Source organism: Gossypium arboreum, chromosome 6 (assembly GCF_025698485.1).
Source record: "Gossypium arboreum isolate Shixiya-1 chromosome 6, ASM2569848v2, whole genome shotgun sequence".
Taxonomy (NCBI): domain Eukaryota; kingdom Viridiplantae; phylum Streptophyta; class Magnoliopsida; order Malvales; family Malvaceae; genus Gossypium; species Gossypium arboreum.
Genome location: NC_069075.1, coordinates 11,028,537 through 11,042,841, shown reverse-complemented (window position 1 = coordinate 11,042,841; position 14,305 = coordinate 11,028,537). Strand labels below are relative to the sequence as shown.

Sequence of the window (14,305 nt, the reverse complement as noted above, 5' to 3'; positions counted from 1 at the left end):
TATCTATAAATTGTGTACCTGGCCTGCTTTGAACGCGGTTCGAAAAGCGAGAGAGTTAGGTAAAAATATAGGTCTCGTAAATAGATTTAGACAAAAAAATTCATTTAAAAGATGGGTCAAACCTCAGCTATAGTTTTTTTTGCTTAGGCTCGACCTAAATTTATAAAAAGAAAACTTTTTTTTTTACTTTTTGCTACTACTTTTTATTATTTTCTCACTATTTTATTATCATTTTACTATTATATAGCTACTATTTTGTTATTATTTGGATAATATATAATTATTATTTTATATTAATTTTGTTATTATTTTAGAGTCATTTGCTTGTTAAGTTTCACTTATCTTAGTGTTATTTAAGTATACATATTTTTTAATTTATTTCAAGTTGTTGGGAAGTTTTTAGTATTTTTGATGCATTATATTTTTTAAAGAAATTATATAAAAATGCATATATATATATATATATATATATTAAATACGATTGAATTAGACCTGAATTTTAACACATTTATTCAAGTCATTCAAAGTTAAGTTTACGTAAAATTTTAAACTTATTTTTTTACTAAATTTGGGCTTAAGATTTTGGTTAAATTTTATTCAAACTCTATCTAACCCATAGATACCTCTAATAAAAATTTGTATTCATTTAGAGGTATTTCAACACCTCAAAATATCAATTTTAATTTCATATTGATTAATAGTTAAAATAATATAAATTAAAGAACATGTTTATAATTCTACAACACCAATGTATAAGCCATTATTGAAATCAGTGGATAAAAAGGAAATAATGAATGTTTGTGTTGCATTATGAACATTAAAATTTAGCTAAAATGCGATTATGAAATAATTATGATGTTTGCTCATTATTTATAATAGTTAAAGCCACCTAATCAATAAGTGATGCGTTTTAATCTACTATTTAAATAATCAATTATTTTAATTTATTTTGTATCATATCCTTGTAAAATAAAATTTAATTTACAATTAATTGATTTTAATTATGTAATAAATAAGTACTTATAAACTTGTAATACTATAAAATTTAAAATTAATCATATCATATCATATATATATATATATATATATATATATTACAAAATTTTAAGTCCCAGGCGGTTTAATTTTTGGCATGTGTCAAACTTATCCTATTAATACATAACAACACAAAACATAATTCATGTTTATATCCATTTTTAAATTAATAGAAAATGATATTTTAAAATTATAATCTATTCTTAAATTAATAGAAGATAATATTAAACTCATAATAATTATATTTTATCTTATAATTATTTTAAATAATTATTATTTTTAATATTTATATAAATAAATTTAGAAATATATTCAAATGAAATACAATAAAATGAAAAATCAAAACCTAAAATAATTATACAATTTTTCAGATCCCTTTAAATATTTTTAACGGATCCCTAAAATAAATTATTTAAATAAAATAAATAAACTTTCAAGTGATACAAATACCAAAAAAAAAATACAACTTAAAAAATCTACACAACTTGATTACTTGAATAAATAGCTAGTCCAAATATATATATTAGCTGATTATAAATTTATATAAATTTAATAAGTTCACATAATATGTGTATATATAATAAAATTAATGTATATTAAATTAATTAACATATTCAGTTATGTAATTATTATATAAATTAGTATAATAATATTAAAATATAAAATTAAATATTATATAATGTTGATATGTTAATGAAGTACTTTCTATTTATTAATCAATACTATACTTAAAATTTATTAATTTCCGTTACTTATTTAAAATAAATTCTGAGTAATTATATTAAATATAAGTTATTATATTAAATATAAGTTATTTTTACTAAAGCTATTTTAAATTATCATAGTATTTAATAATTAACATACAGTTACTTTTTTTTTACCAAATTATCAAAAATATATTAAAAATTATGTTCAACCGGTATGAAAATTATGTTTTAAAATACTTTTTTTTTCCAAAATTTTTATCATACTATTTGAAAATTTTCCAAAATTGTTTTTTTAAAAGGGTTACAGTACAAATTCATCATCACACTACAATCAATATTGAAATTTGTCACTATGCTTTATTTTTATTGATATTTTCTGTCGTTATTTTTTATAATATGAGTAAATTTGACACTTAGCTTTTATGTTATTAAATTTTACCACTAAACTTTAAATTTATTATTTTTTCCATTAAATTTTATTTTTTAATTAAATTTTATCACTCAATATTAATTTTGAATATTTGAAAATATATTTTAATAATAATTTTTTAAAATATTTTATTTCAATAGTTAATAATAAGTTAATTTATAAAATATTAAAAATTAATAAATTAGCTTAGAAATTTTAAATTAATGAAACAAATACGTGAATATATATATAAAGTACATTTATTAATTTTGACATTATATTGTTTTACTTATTGTTGTTAATTATTAAGTTTCAAGTTATTTTAAATTAAAATTGAGTAGAAAATTTCAATAAAAATCGAACTTTAGAGACAAAATTTAATATAATTATCAATTAAAGTCAATTTCACCTAAAATATAATGACAATTTCACACATAGAAATATACTTTAAAATTAGTAGTAAACTTTTTAAAACTTATAATATATTTTATTAATATATACAATCAACTAATAAAATATATAATTAATAGATGGTAATTAACTTATCACTCTAATTCAATCTACATCTAAATTAATTTTCAATTAAAATAATTTCAAATACAATTTATTAGTCCCACGATCAAATTTTCTATTCATGTAGCAAATAACAAAGTTAGCTATTTCACAAAGTAATTTATACTCTGTTATCCCTAAATATAAAAATCTCACCTTTATACTTAAATATTAAAAAACTCATCTTGTAACATCTTATACCTGACCCGATTTACTAGATCTAGATATAGGATGCCACCAGATTGAAACACTTAACAAGAATTTTAAAACTGACGAAGACTTATTGAATATACCTCTCACTTATTTATTATTCTAAGTAAAAAGATTTCGTAGTACAAATTATTGATTATAGTTGATTTTCAAATAATAGTGTAAGACAGTAACACTTAAATTTTTATTTAAGACAGACTCATCTGTGGAGTTTAATATTATTCATCCTTTGACATCGTATTCCCAAAAGTTCCTCTCTATGTTTAATATCCACTTTAACCGCTACTCTAGCGCATCCTTGACTTGGTCATTCACTGGCGAACTGGTTCAACTTAAAACCTGCACCACAAATGCACACCCATAAATTCAGCAGTACTTAGTGAGTCTAAACCATTATTTCTTTATAGCACTGAGACTGAAATTCTTAACTTTAATAATCTGGACTTTCTTTTAAGCTTTGGCAGATACATTTTTTTTTTGTACAATACACCCGAATGAAGGATCCCAGTCTTCACACTATATTTCAGATTTCGTCTCATAGTCTCTTTGAAGATAATAGTTGGATACACATCTCAAAACGTTATTTATTATATTCTACTTTTGGCAGATTCTATTATAGATTCCAGCAAACCGCTCAGAATTTCAAATACATGAAGTTCTCTGTCATGGTGGATCACTATAATAGATTCCTTAGTTTAATATATTGTTCGAGAACTTATTCAGAAAATGCCTCGAAGGCATATCCAAATATCACCACTACGACTGATTCATAAATTGCCAGATAGGCTTTTGAGTTCAAATTCGCCACACAGGCTATCTCGAAAATTAGCCACTAAGGCTTTTTAGAAAATTTGCCATTAAGACTTTTTAGAAGATTAGCCACTAAGGTTTTCCAGAAAACTAGCGACTAAGGCTTTTTAGAAAACTTACAGATTTACTGTCCTGGTACGTGTTTACAATCCAAGCGGGCTTTATCTTTATTGATGCCATGAGCCTTACCCACATGGTCTTACATATATCTTCATGTTGTGATCAGTCAATCCAGCTTATATCCCACCGAAGGCTACACCATGAATATCCTCATGGTCATAAAATGCCATGACCATGGACTTCACATATCTCTCACTATTTTGGCGTACTATCATATGATACCATGGGTTTCTACCACATAGTCTTACATATTTTGTTCCATGATATGCCAGTCCGGTTAACATTATAGTTGCCTTACAGGAGGCATCACAATATATTTTTTCATATTCATAGATATGTTTATACTGGACTCAGATAATAGGGAAACACTTATTAACCATACTCGCAATAAACACTAAATTACATTACGCACACCTAGGCTCGACATGCTAACTTATTTACGATAGAGACACTTACAGGGACCTTGCTTATACTCATTCTAGGCCCATACTTATACTTATTCTAGGCTCATACTTTTCCAAAACTGCCTACCTCAAAACTTCTTATACTTCATTTATGTGCATACTAATACTTCATAGAAGAACATATACACATGATTACATTATTCTATACAAAGATTTGCTAGTTACATGAATATCAACCATACAATAATTAACATAAAATGGAATCCAAGAGTCAGGTTAAGAGACTCACCATTACTTCGACACATAATACTTATTTTAGACATCCTTATCGGTCCTAGCAATGACAACTATTCACAGATTACACAACCCCCATAAAACCATATTAAAATCCTTGTTTACAGATGAGTTACTACCATATCACTATACACAACCCCCATGCAGGGCCCCTCACTCAACATATATTGTTCTTACATATTTTACATATTTCTACTCTTAACTGTCGTAACATGCAGAGCTATCAAACTTATTAGTAAATTGAATCATCCACTGATTTACAAAACCCTAGCTTTTTTGCTTACTGATGAAGAATGAGAGAATATTTAAAGTGGAAAAAAGAAACCATAATGTAAACAGAAGGAGAAAAAACCATCAGAATGTAGTACTTTACCTCATATTTATACTCACAATCCCTTATTGTGGATTTTGACAAGTGACAATATTTACTGAAATTATCATTTGTTTTCCCTACAAGGACCTGAGGCAAATAAAGGAAAATCCGGTAAAGTTGACTTTTAAAGATAGGCTAGTTAAGAAGAAAGTCAAATCAGTCTAGTCAACTCTCAACTAATCTCATTATGATAACCAACTTGAGTTGTGTTCATGCAAATCGATATATTACATATTGACGATGACTCGTGTATGGCGTAGTCTTATAGAAATTAAGTCTCTTGCAGCTTTCTTTTACACTTGGTAGGCTCTTCATACTCAGCCAAACTCTTGGGTGTATTCTTTCTTCACTTGAAGTTACCTTGTAATTAAGTCTTTAGATACCGCCAACGAGTGGATACTTTCACGCCAGAATACACTCATTCTCGCCAATGAACCAGTAGAGTGGCGAATCGTACTATCACAGTGTGCCAAAACGTTTATCGAGTATACTTTACTCTCAAATTGGGTCCACCGAATTTGGGATGTGACACACCTCTAGATTCTCCCCTTGAAAACTTGGCAATAAATACTCAATGTTTACAAATCAGATTGTAGTTACTCACAAAGTAGTTCTTCAATGAACATATTCAAGTGCTCCCAATAAGCTTTCATTACATAATCTAGAGAAGCCTCAAGGCATATATTAAATTCAGATTGCTAACATAGATTCTAAGTGAATATAAAGTAATTCATTGAAAATAACAACTACAACATAAACATTCAAAGTATAATCAATCGAAGATAAGATTTCCAAAAATCAACAACACAATCTCGATCAAATCTCTACATTCCAAGGGCTGAATTGATTCACTTTAATCCAATCCAATCTTCAATAATCACGGATTGGTTTCCATAGATGGACCGTAGTATTTTCAAAATATCATCACATTCACTAGTCCAAAGGTTTTCTTCATTAAATTGTCAACTGGCCCAACTCAAATATGACAAGTTCGTTTACTATTTCAGTGACAGTTTGCAATGGGCACAACCGAGTACCAATCATCTCATTCAGCACAACTTGCCTCAACATAATACACAATAAAAATAATATAAATTTCAAATAATATAAAATTAATAATTAATAATAAAGCTCAAAATTAATAATAAAACACTCAAAATTTAAAAAGAAATTAAATTAGGAACTGTAACTAAACAAAATGATAGATGACAAAAAATAAAAAAATAAAATTGACAAAAATAATGAAACGATGATACATCATAGTACCACCAGAAGAAAAGTAACAAAATTTATATCAATAAAAAAAATTAAAAATCATTAATTAAAAGTAAAAATAACCCTACAACCAATACCCATTGTTGGCATAGTAAAAAAGAGACCCCACAACAATTTTAAACTTATCATGAATTATTTTCCTTTGCATACCCTAAGCATAAAATTTATATTAATCATCCCAATTATATAGGTGTCTCTCTCTGTAGAGGTTTTTCTCCTGTCTTGTGAGTCTCTTTCTCAGTACGAGTTAGGTTGAGTCTGATCTCAGTTTAGGTTTCCTTCATCGAGTCTAGGTGGAGTTAGGGCTAGTTTTTTTTTTTTTTGAGTTGTCTCATTATGAATATTTGGTTTTAATCTTTTTACTTTTGGAGTTTTCCATTACGAGCAAAAGGATAGAAATCAATTTTACACCAATTCAATTCTTAATCAATCAGGAATCCAAGTTTCGTGGTATCTGGGGGGTTATAGAAATCTCTCTGGAATAAGAAGATGGAGAGAGTAGGGATTTAATGAATTTTACTATTGTGGGTAAGATTCAGGCGAGGAGGATCCTTAATTGAAAAGGGGTGATCGAGATTCTTAAGGGTATTTGGGTTCCTTTGCATACCCAAAACATAAAATTTACTAAACAAAATGATAGATGACAAAAAAAAAAAAAAACTGACAAAAATAATGAAAAGATAATACATCATAGTACCACCGGAAGAAAAGTAACAAAATTTATACCAATAAAAAAAATTGAAACTCATTAATTAAAAGTAAAAATAACCCTACGACCAATATCCACTGTTGGCATAGTTAAAAAGTGACCCCACTATAATTTTAAACTCATCATGAATTATTTTCCTTTGCATACCCAAAGCATAAAAATTCATATTAATCATCCTAATTATATAGGTGTCTCTCTCTGTAGAGGTTTTTCTCCCGTCTTGTGAGTCTCTTTCTCAGTATGAGTTAGGTTGAGTCTGATCTTAGTTTAGGTCTCCTTCATTGAGTCTAGGTGGAGTTAGGGCTAGTTTTTTTTTTTTTTTGAGTTGTCTCATTATGAATATTTGATTTTTAATCGTTTTGCTTTTGGAGTTTTCCATTACGAGCAAAAGGATAGAAATCGATTTTACACCAGTTCAATTCTTAATCAATCAGGAATTTAGGTTTCGTGGTATCTGATGGGGTTATGGAAATCTCTCTTAAATAAAGGGATGGAGAGAGTAGGGATTTAATGAATTTTACTATTGTGGGTAAGATTCAAGCGATGAGGATCCTTAATTGAAAAGGGGTTATTGAGATTCTTAAGGGTATTTGGTCGAGTGACACGATTCTATGTGTTTGGGAAGTGAGTGAGAATATCTATCATGTTTCCTTCTGGTCGGTAAAATGGATGAATCAAGTAATTGAGGAGAGCCCATGGAATATTATGGGGTTTGCAATTCAATTCCAGCGTTGGGAGAAATGTCTTGTGGTTTCAGAGATGCATTTCAATTCCCTGGACATTCCAGCATAAGATTTTCATTGCATCTGATTGCCCTGCCCTGCAGAGCCAACCAATATCTCAGAATCATGAACAAAGACATGTCTAGTAGTTTTCCCTGAATCCATTCTACTAGAAATTGAAGAAAACTGAGTACTGCAAGATCTCTTCTTCCCCTTCCTAATCTCCATTGGACAATCCTCTTTTATCAACTCACTATTCGAATCAAGATTCTCTAAATCCTCAAAATCGAAGATTAATTTCCCTCCATATTCAATCCTAAATTAGCCCCCACTTGCCTTAAAAAATTTGTGTTTCAAAACAGCACTTGTATTGCACCATGCTCCCCATCCTGACCATTACCTAGTGTTTTCTTCAATTCACCCAGTTGTGGCCCCTTCCCCTTCTCCTTTAACCATAGATTCTGTTGTGACGCCGGTACCTCCAAGGCGCAGCGGAAAAATAAAATAATTAAAATATTCCGGCGATCCAAACCAAGGATCCATGTGTAAGGAACTAATCGGGGTGATAAAAAGGTTTCGAAATTACCGAAACTTCAATCTGAGTAGACAGCGACGCCTAGGCAACAGGAATGCTGAACCACTATTGAACCAAGCTGCAACCTTTTCCAATGTCGGCCTCTACGTAGTCCACCCGATTGACAATGAAAGGTAGAAATCCCAGAAAACTATTTTCAGAGAGTATTTTGCTAAACGGCTGCTAGACCACATTGCATATTTTCGGGCTAGTTTTTATATATATATTTTAGGGTTTTTACCCTTTCTATATATAACTCCCTCTTAATTGGTATATATTTATAACGAATTTTAATTCATTAAAATTAATCCGAACATAATAATTATCATTCAAATAAATATAATAATGTTTAACCGAAAAATTATAATTACATTAATTATAATAAAGATTTCGGTAAACTATATTTATTTAAACTTATATACGAACTAAGTTACAAGAAGTCATGATTCGACATAACCTTTTGTGATTAACCTTTCATGCATTAATCCTTAAGTCCTATATCTTTGGAATGGACACAAGTCATGGAATAGTCACATTTGCATAGTCTATCCCATGTTTCTTGATGCTTTGAGTAGATTATGATACACAAATAAGTATGACATCTCATATTAACTTATTTGAGCATGGCCATACATTTCTAGCCTCACTCAATCAAGTGGCCTGAGATATTACTCCCATTATGTAGGAGGGACTTATCCTATATTGATCAACTATATCCCTCAACATAGATTGTGATATATCCAACATCGCCTTTATAGAACAACCCGATTCACGGTGTTTGTTTGATCAGTATCAAAATATACAACTCACGATGTTGGGATAAAGATGATCTTAAGTATGAGGATCATATACATATTAATCACTATGAGTAATGTTGTGACAATTACATAATAATCCAAGAAACATACTACATAATAATCCAAGAAACATACTCATAGCGGGTCAGTCCAATATGTTGTTCTCTAACACACATATTCATGCATTGATTCTGACACTCCATATCAATGACAACTCTTTATCATCAATCAACTACATGTTAGTCTTAATGCATTATTATTGTCCTAGCCAACAATAATACTTGACTAAGGATCTTTTAAGAATAATCATATTATTCTCAGGACATTATTATAAAACAGTTTATTTATGCACACAGAAAAGAAACTGAAATAATAATGGCAACGCCTTATATTAATAAACATGATAAACCAAGTATGTTATTACAACCATCTCGTGATTGATCTTTGGGCATACTCTTACAGATTCGACATCACCATTGCCCTTTTGAGGATCGCCTTAATAGATAGGTCCCATTTAAACTCTTAACTTTTTTCCCATGAACGATTCTAGCTGGGCAAAATCTCTCCAAATGTCTCAATCTGCCACACATAAAGCAAAATACTGATAGTTTTTCATAGCGAAAGCGCGCATAGATACACCCTTTACTGCCTAAAATAATCTTATTTTTCCTAATTAGCAGATTCCTCACATCAATCTGAACTCAGATTCGCGTATAACCCATATATACTTGATATAAAGTTTCGCATCAAACTCTAAGAATCGCCCCACAAATTTGCCAAAATGCTTTACCATCACCTCCGACATTAGACCTGCTGGAAGATCGTGAACTTAGACCTAAAAATTAGACCAAAACAGTGGCACTACCATGAGATCCTCCCCTTCCTGCAATCTATGAAAAACCAACAAATGCTTGTTAAACGTCCAAGGACCCCATTCCTAGAACCTGTCAATATCTATCTCATAATAAAAATGAAAAATAAAATGTTTTTCCCCTATATTTGTAATCGTAACGCCACTGTATGGATGCCATAAGTTAGCTAAAGTTGCAAGCATAGCCTGAAACTGCACAACACTCGTTAAGAAATTGCCTACCACACTCAGATCTACCACATCCTCTCACGTCTCCTCCTTCAACTCGACTTGCCAACCCGCCTCTTCCCCTCCAATAATCGACAACGCCGCTAAACCCTCTTTCGTTCTCCAAGCGTCGTCGTCTGCCAAAAGCCCTAATCTATTTCAAAACTTGCTATTAGAAGCAGACTCATAAAACGTACTATTAGAAGCGGGCTTTCAATGCCATTATTATTAATTAATAATTGTTTTAGAACTAAATGTAACAATTAAAATTTAATAAAACTAATATCATAGTTTTTTTTTAAAAGTTATAAAGTAAATTGATTTTAATAATGTCTCAAGAGGATTAAATTATGAATTGTTAATATTTAAAAAAATTACGAAGTAAATAAACCAAAAGAGTAAGAACATGTGTTAACTTAATTTAATGGTCAAATATAAAAAAATACAATACAATTATAGTGTTTATTTCATTTTATATCAGACCTTGTAATATATAATATATATTATATAATTTACTTTCCATATATTTCAGTTTTAACATTTTAATAATTTGCATTATAATTTTTTAGCCTTTATTACGTAAAAATTAATTTAAATTATTCTTTCCTCAACAATTTCAAACATAATCTTAATTAATTATATTTAAGGTGAAATATATTTTTTGAACAATCTCATATATGTTTATATATATATATATATATATATAATGCCTAGAATTACTCATATAGCTCAATTTATAAATAGGAGAATAATATACTTTAACACACTCAAACTCACGTTAACCAGTGAAATATTTTATTTGATTCCAATTAAAATAGATACAAGCATTAAATCTCTTTCAATTCTAGTAGTTATCACGCATAACTTATACTCTTAATTCAAAATATTACTTTTATTTTTTTAATTTAATAGCGTAATTATTCAAAAGTTATATATATATATATATATCAAACTTAGACAATCTATCTATAAAACTTTTCTAATTAATATGATGGGTTTAAGTTTATATATTTTATGCATAATGATTTGTTTATTTATGTAAAACAAAGTATATATTTTATAATTAGGATTCATTTTGATTTGATTATCTTTATTTTTAAATGCATAAATTATTCAATTTACAAGATTCAATCCAGTTACAGAAACAAATCCCTTTGAATTGAACCAGCTACCTATTTTATCTCCTTTTATTGTTCTAAGCGTAGACTGTGCTCCTATCTTTGAGGATCTCTGTTATAAAATTTTCCCATTTTGTAACTCTTCACATCACCCTTTATTTTCCCTCGATCTTAAAATCAAACTATACACTCCTAAACTTCATTTTGTTTGCTTTTATAAATTTTTTTGAATTGGCAAAGGTTAAGCTTATGTTCATATTTCTTGTTTAATTTTAATCCCCCCATTATCATCAACCTTGTAATTGTATGATAGATTGCTTAATGTATCACCTGCAGGACTTGTCGAATTACATGCAACTTTGCATAACATTCTAACTATGGCTGATGAAGATGTTAGGCAGTCTTTACTTTCGTCTACCAATGATTCACTAAATCTCAACGAGACGAAGGCCATTCAAAGAAGAAAGTCACATCACCGGTCAAAGGGTCCTTCAGAGAAAGAATCTCAAGAGCAAGAAAAGGTGTTGCAGCCTCTTATAAACGTTGAACCAACATTTGTAGGATTAGAGTTTAGGATCAAGTATGTGTTATTGTTGTTAGCCTTGTATCTAGGTATAGGCACCATTTGGTTTTTCCTTATCAAGAACCAGATTTATGGTAAGAAAACCAATGGGGTCATAGATGCTATTTACTTCTGTGTTGTGACAATGACCTCAGTGGGATACGGGGACCTTGTACCCCACAGCACATTGGCTAAGATACTTTCCTGCATTTATGCTTTCACTGGTGTGTCTCTTGTTGGTTTAATTCTAAGTAATGCAGCTGATTACATTGCGGAAAAGCAGGGAATTCTCTTGGTTAAAGCCATGCTTAAGAATGAAAAGTTCAATACAGCTGAGGTACTTATGGATGTTGAAACCAACAGAGACAAATATAAATTCTTGATGACTTCACTGCTACTTGTAGTGCTTATAATTTCTGGGATAAGCTTCTTAATTCTAGTTGAAGGAATGGAATTCATTGATGCTTTTTACTGTGTATGTTCCACAATGACCACCCTTGGGTATGGGGACAAAAGCTTTTCAACACAAGAGGGACGTATCTTTGCTATTTTGTGGATACTGAGTAGCACGATTTGTTTAGGTCAGTTCTTTCTCTATCTAGCAGCGCTATACACTGAGAGAAGACAAAAATCACTGGTTAAATGGGTTCTTAATAGAAAGCTAACTCCTTCAGACCTTGAGGCAGCAGATATGGATCACGATGAGGTGGTAAGGTAAAAAGTTCGCATCACATACGCACAAACCAGCTAGGGCTTGCATGCTGCATGCTGTATATTGCATATATTATATATATGATGCTTATTTGTTGTGAATTATCTCTATCACAGTGCTGCAGAGTTCATATTATATAAGCTGAAGGAAATGGGAAAGGTTTGCCAGGATGACATTTTGCTATTGATGGAAAGGTTCAAAGCTCTTGATGTTGATCACTCGGGAACTTTGACTACAGATGATTTGATTTTGTCCTAACACCTACACCAAAAATTCTGATAAATCTGACTCTTAACTAGTTTGCCACTGTAATTATCAACGTTATTGATCAAGAATTCCATGGATATTCTTTAACATTTAAAAGACTTGTTCCAATTTCCAAGGCACTTTTATAGCATTTTAGGGAACAATATATGGTTGCGGCTTAGATTATTTCAATTTGGATCATCTAGAAATGAGAAATATGATCTCAAAACATGTTACAAATAATGTCATGTAACTGCAACTTGTTATATGAAGTGTTGTTATTTGAACAATTACATCTGTATAGCACAGTGCCAAAGAACACATATAGAGAGAAGCCAGTACTCCATATACAGCATTATTCCGAAACATACAATAATTTCCAGGTAAATTGTACATTGCTTTCACATTTTGAAAAAGGGAAGTTAAAAGAAGATTACAGCTTTTATATATGCAGTGAACTAGTTCACTCAACTTTCTGAGGCTCCTGATCTATATGCTCCAGCCGGGCTGCTGCAACGTAGTCCAACAGTCCTTCACCCGCTTTTTCACCATGAGCTTCATTCGCCAACTGTGAAACGCCACCGAAAGCCATTATTGCCACCAATAATACGGTGGTAGAAGCGAAAAGAGGCCAAAAGTAGGCGAGAATGGTGAGCATGCTGGGGGCTACATATGATAGGAAGGCGATGATGGATGAGACAAAGATTACTAAGATGAAATGAAATCTGTATTGGTTCAGCTTTTGTTGGATACCCATTGGCTTCATTGCTAAGCAATAAAAAAAGAAAATCAAAGGAAGGAGAATAATAGTGGAAACAATTGGTTACTAGGCTACCTCTTTTTGGTATATATGATGTTATGTGGAATATATTAAGATTGTAGATGGTGGGTGTTAAGACTTGGAGACTTATTTTTTTATTTTTTGCTTTCTGCTTACTTTATGTCTTGTTTTCCTTGGGAGAGATTCTTCTTTTTTCCTAAATAATTCTACTTACATTTTGGCTCTATTTCTCTAATTACATCCATAGCCCTCTCCTGGTTTTGTTCGCTCACAAAGTCTTTCCAACTTTAAAGCCTAGGTCTAATTCTATCACCAGTGTCTGTACTCTTTGAACTTTTGAAATTTAGTCCCTTTGTTTCTAATTTCATGGATTTATTTATTTGCTAAACCAATTCTTTCATTAAAAAGCTAAAAGGTTCCAAACCAGCTTATTGTTTGAACACTAAAATGCAACCGAGTGGCCACTGCTTTTAGATAAAAAAAAAAAAACAAACTAAAGCTCTGATGAAACACCATAAGAGGAAAGAAAACAAAGTTATCAATTAGAATTTTAAGTTTTGGATCAGACAATAAAAAAGGGTCTAAATTCTTAGAAGTCTAAAGAGTACAGGGACTCTAGTTATAATTAAACGTAAAGTTGAAATCAAACCCAATATGATTAGGAAGGGCAGAATAGAGAATAAGGAATGCAATGTATTGGAATATATGCTTTGTCCACTACTAGGGTTGGGCGGTTGCTTTGTCCCTAAATCGAGTGGACACCGCTTTCTGATTGAAAGTAAGATTAAGATTAGATGAGATTAGATTAATAAATATG

The 14,305-nt window shown here is 30.3% G+C and overlaps 1 protein-coding gene across 1 annotated transcript; it reads left to right on the top strand.

Moving 5' to 3' along the window:
• The first annotated feature begins 11,564 nt into the window (after positions 1-11,564).
• On the top strand, positions 11,565-12,997 carry LOC108459108 (two-pore potassium channel 1-like). The gene is made up of 2 exons (XM_017758472.2): positions 11,565-12,463; positions 12,578-12,997. The coding sequence occupies exons 1-2, from the start codon at positions 11,565-11,567 to the stop codon at positions 12,717-12,719; spliced, it is 1,041 nt and encodes a 346-aa protein (XP_017613961.1). The 3' UTR covers positions 12,720-12,997.
• Positions 12,998-14,305: the final 1,308 nt, after the last annotated feature.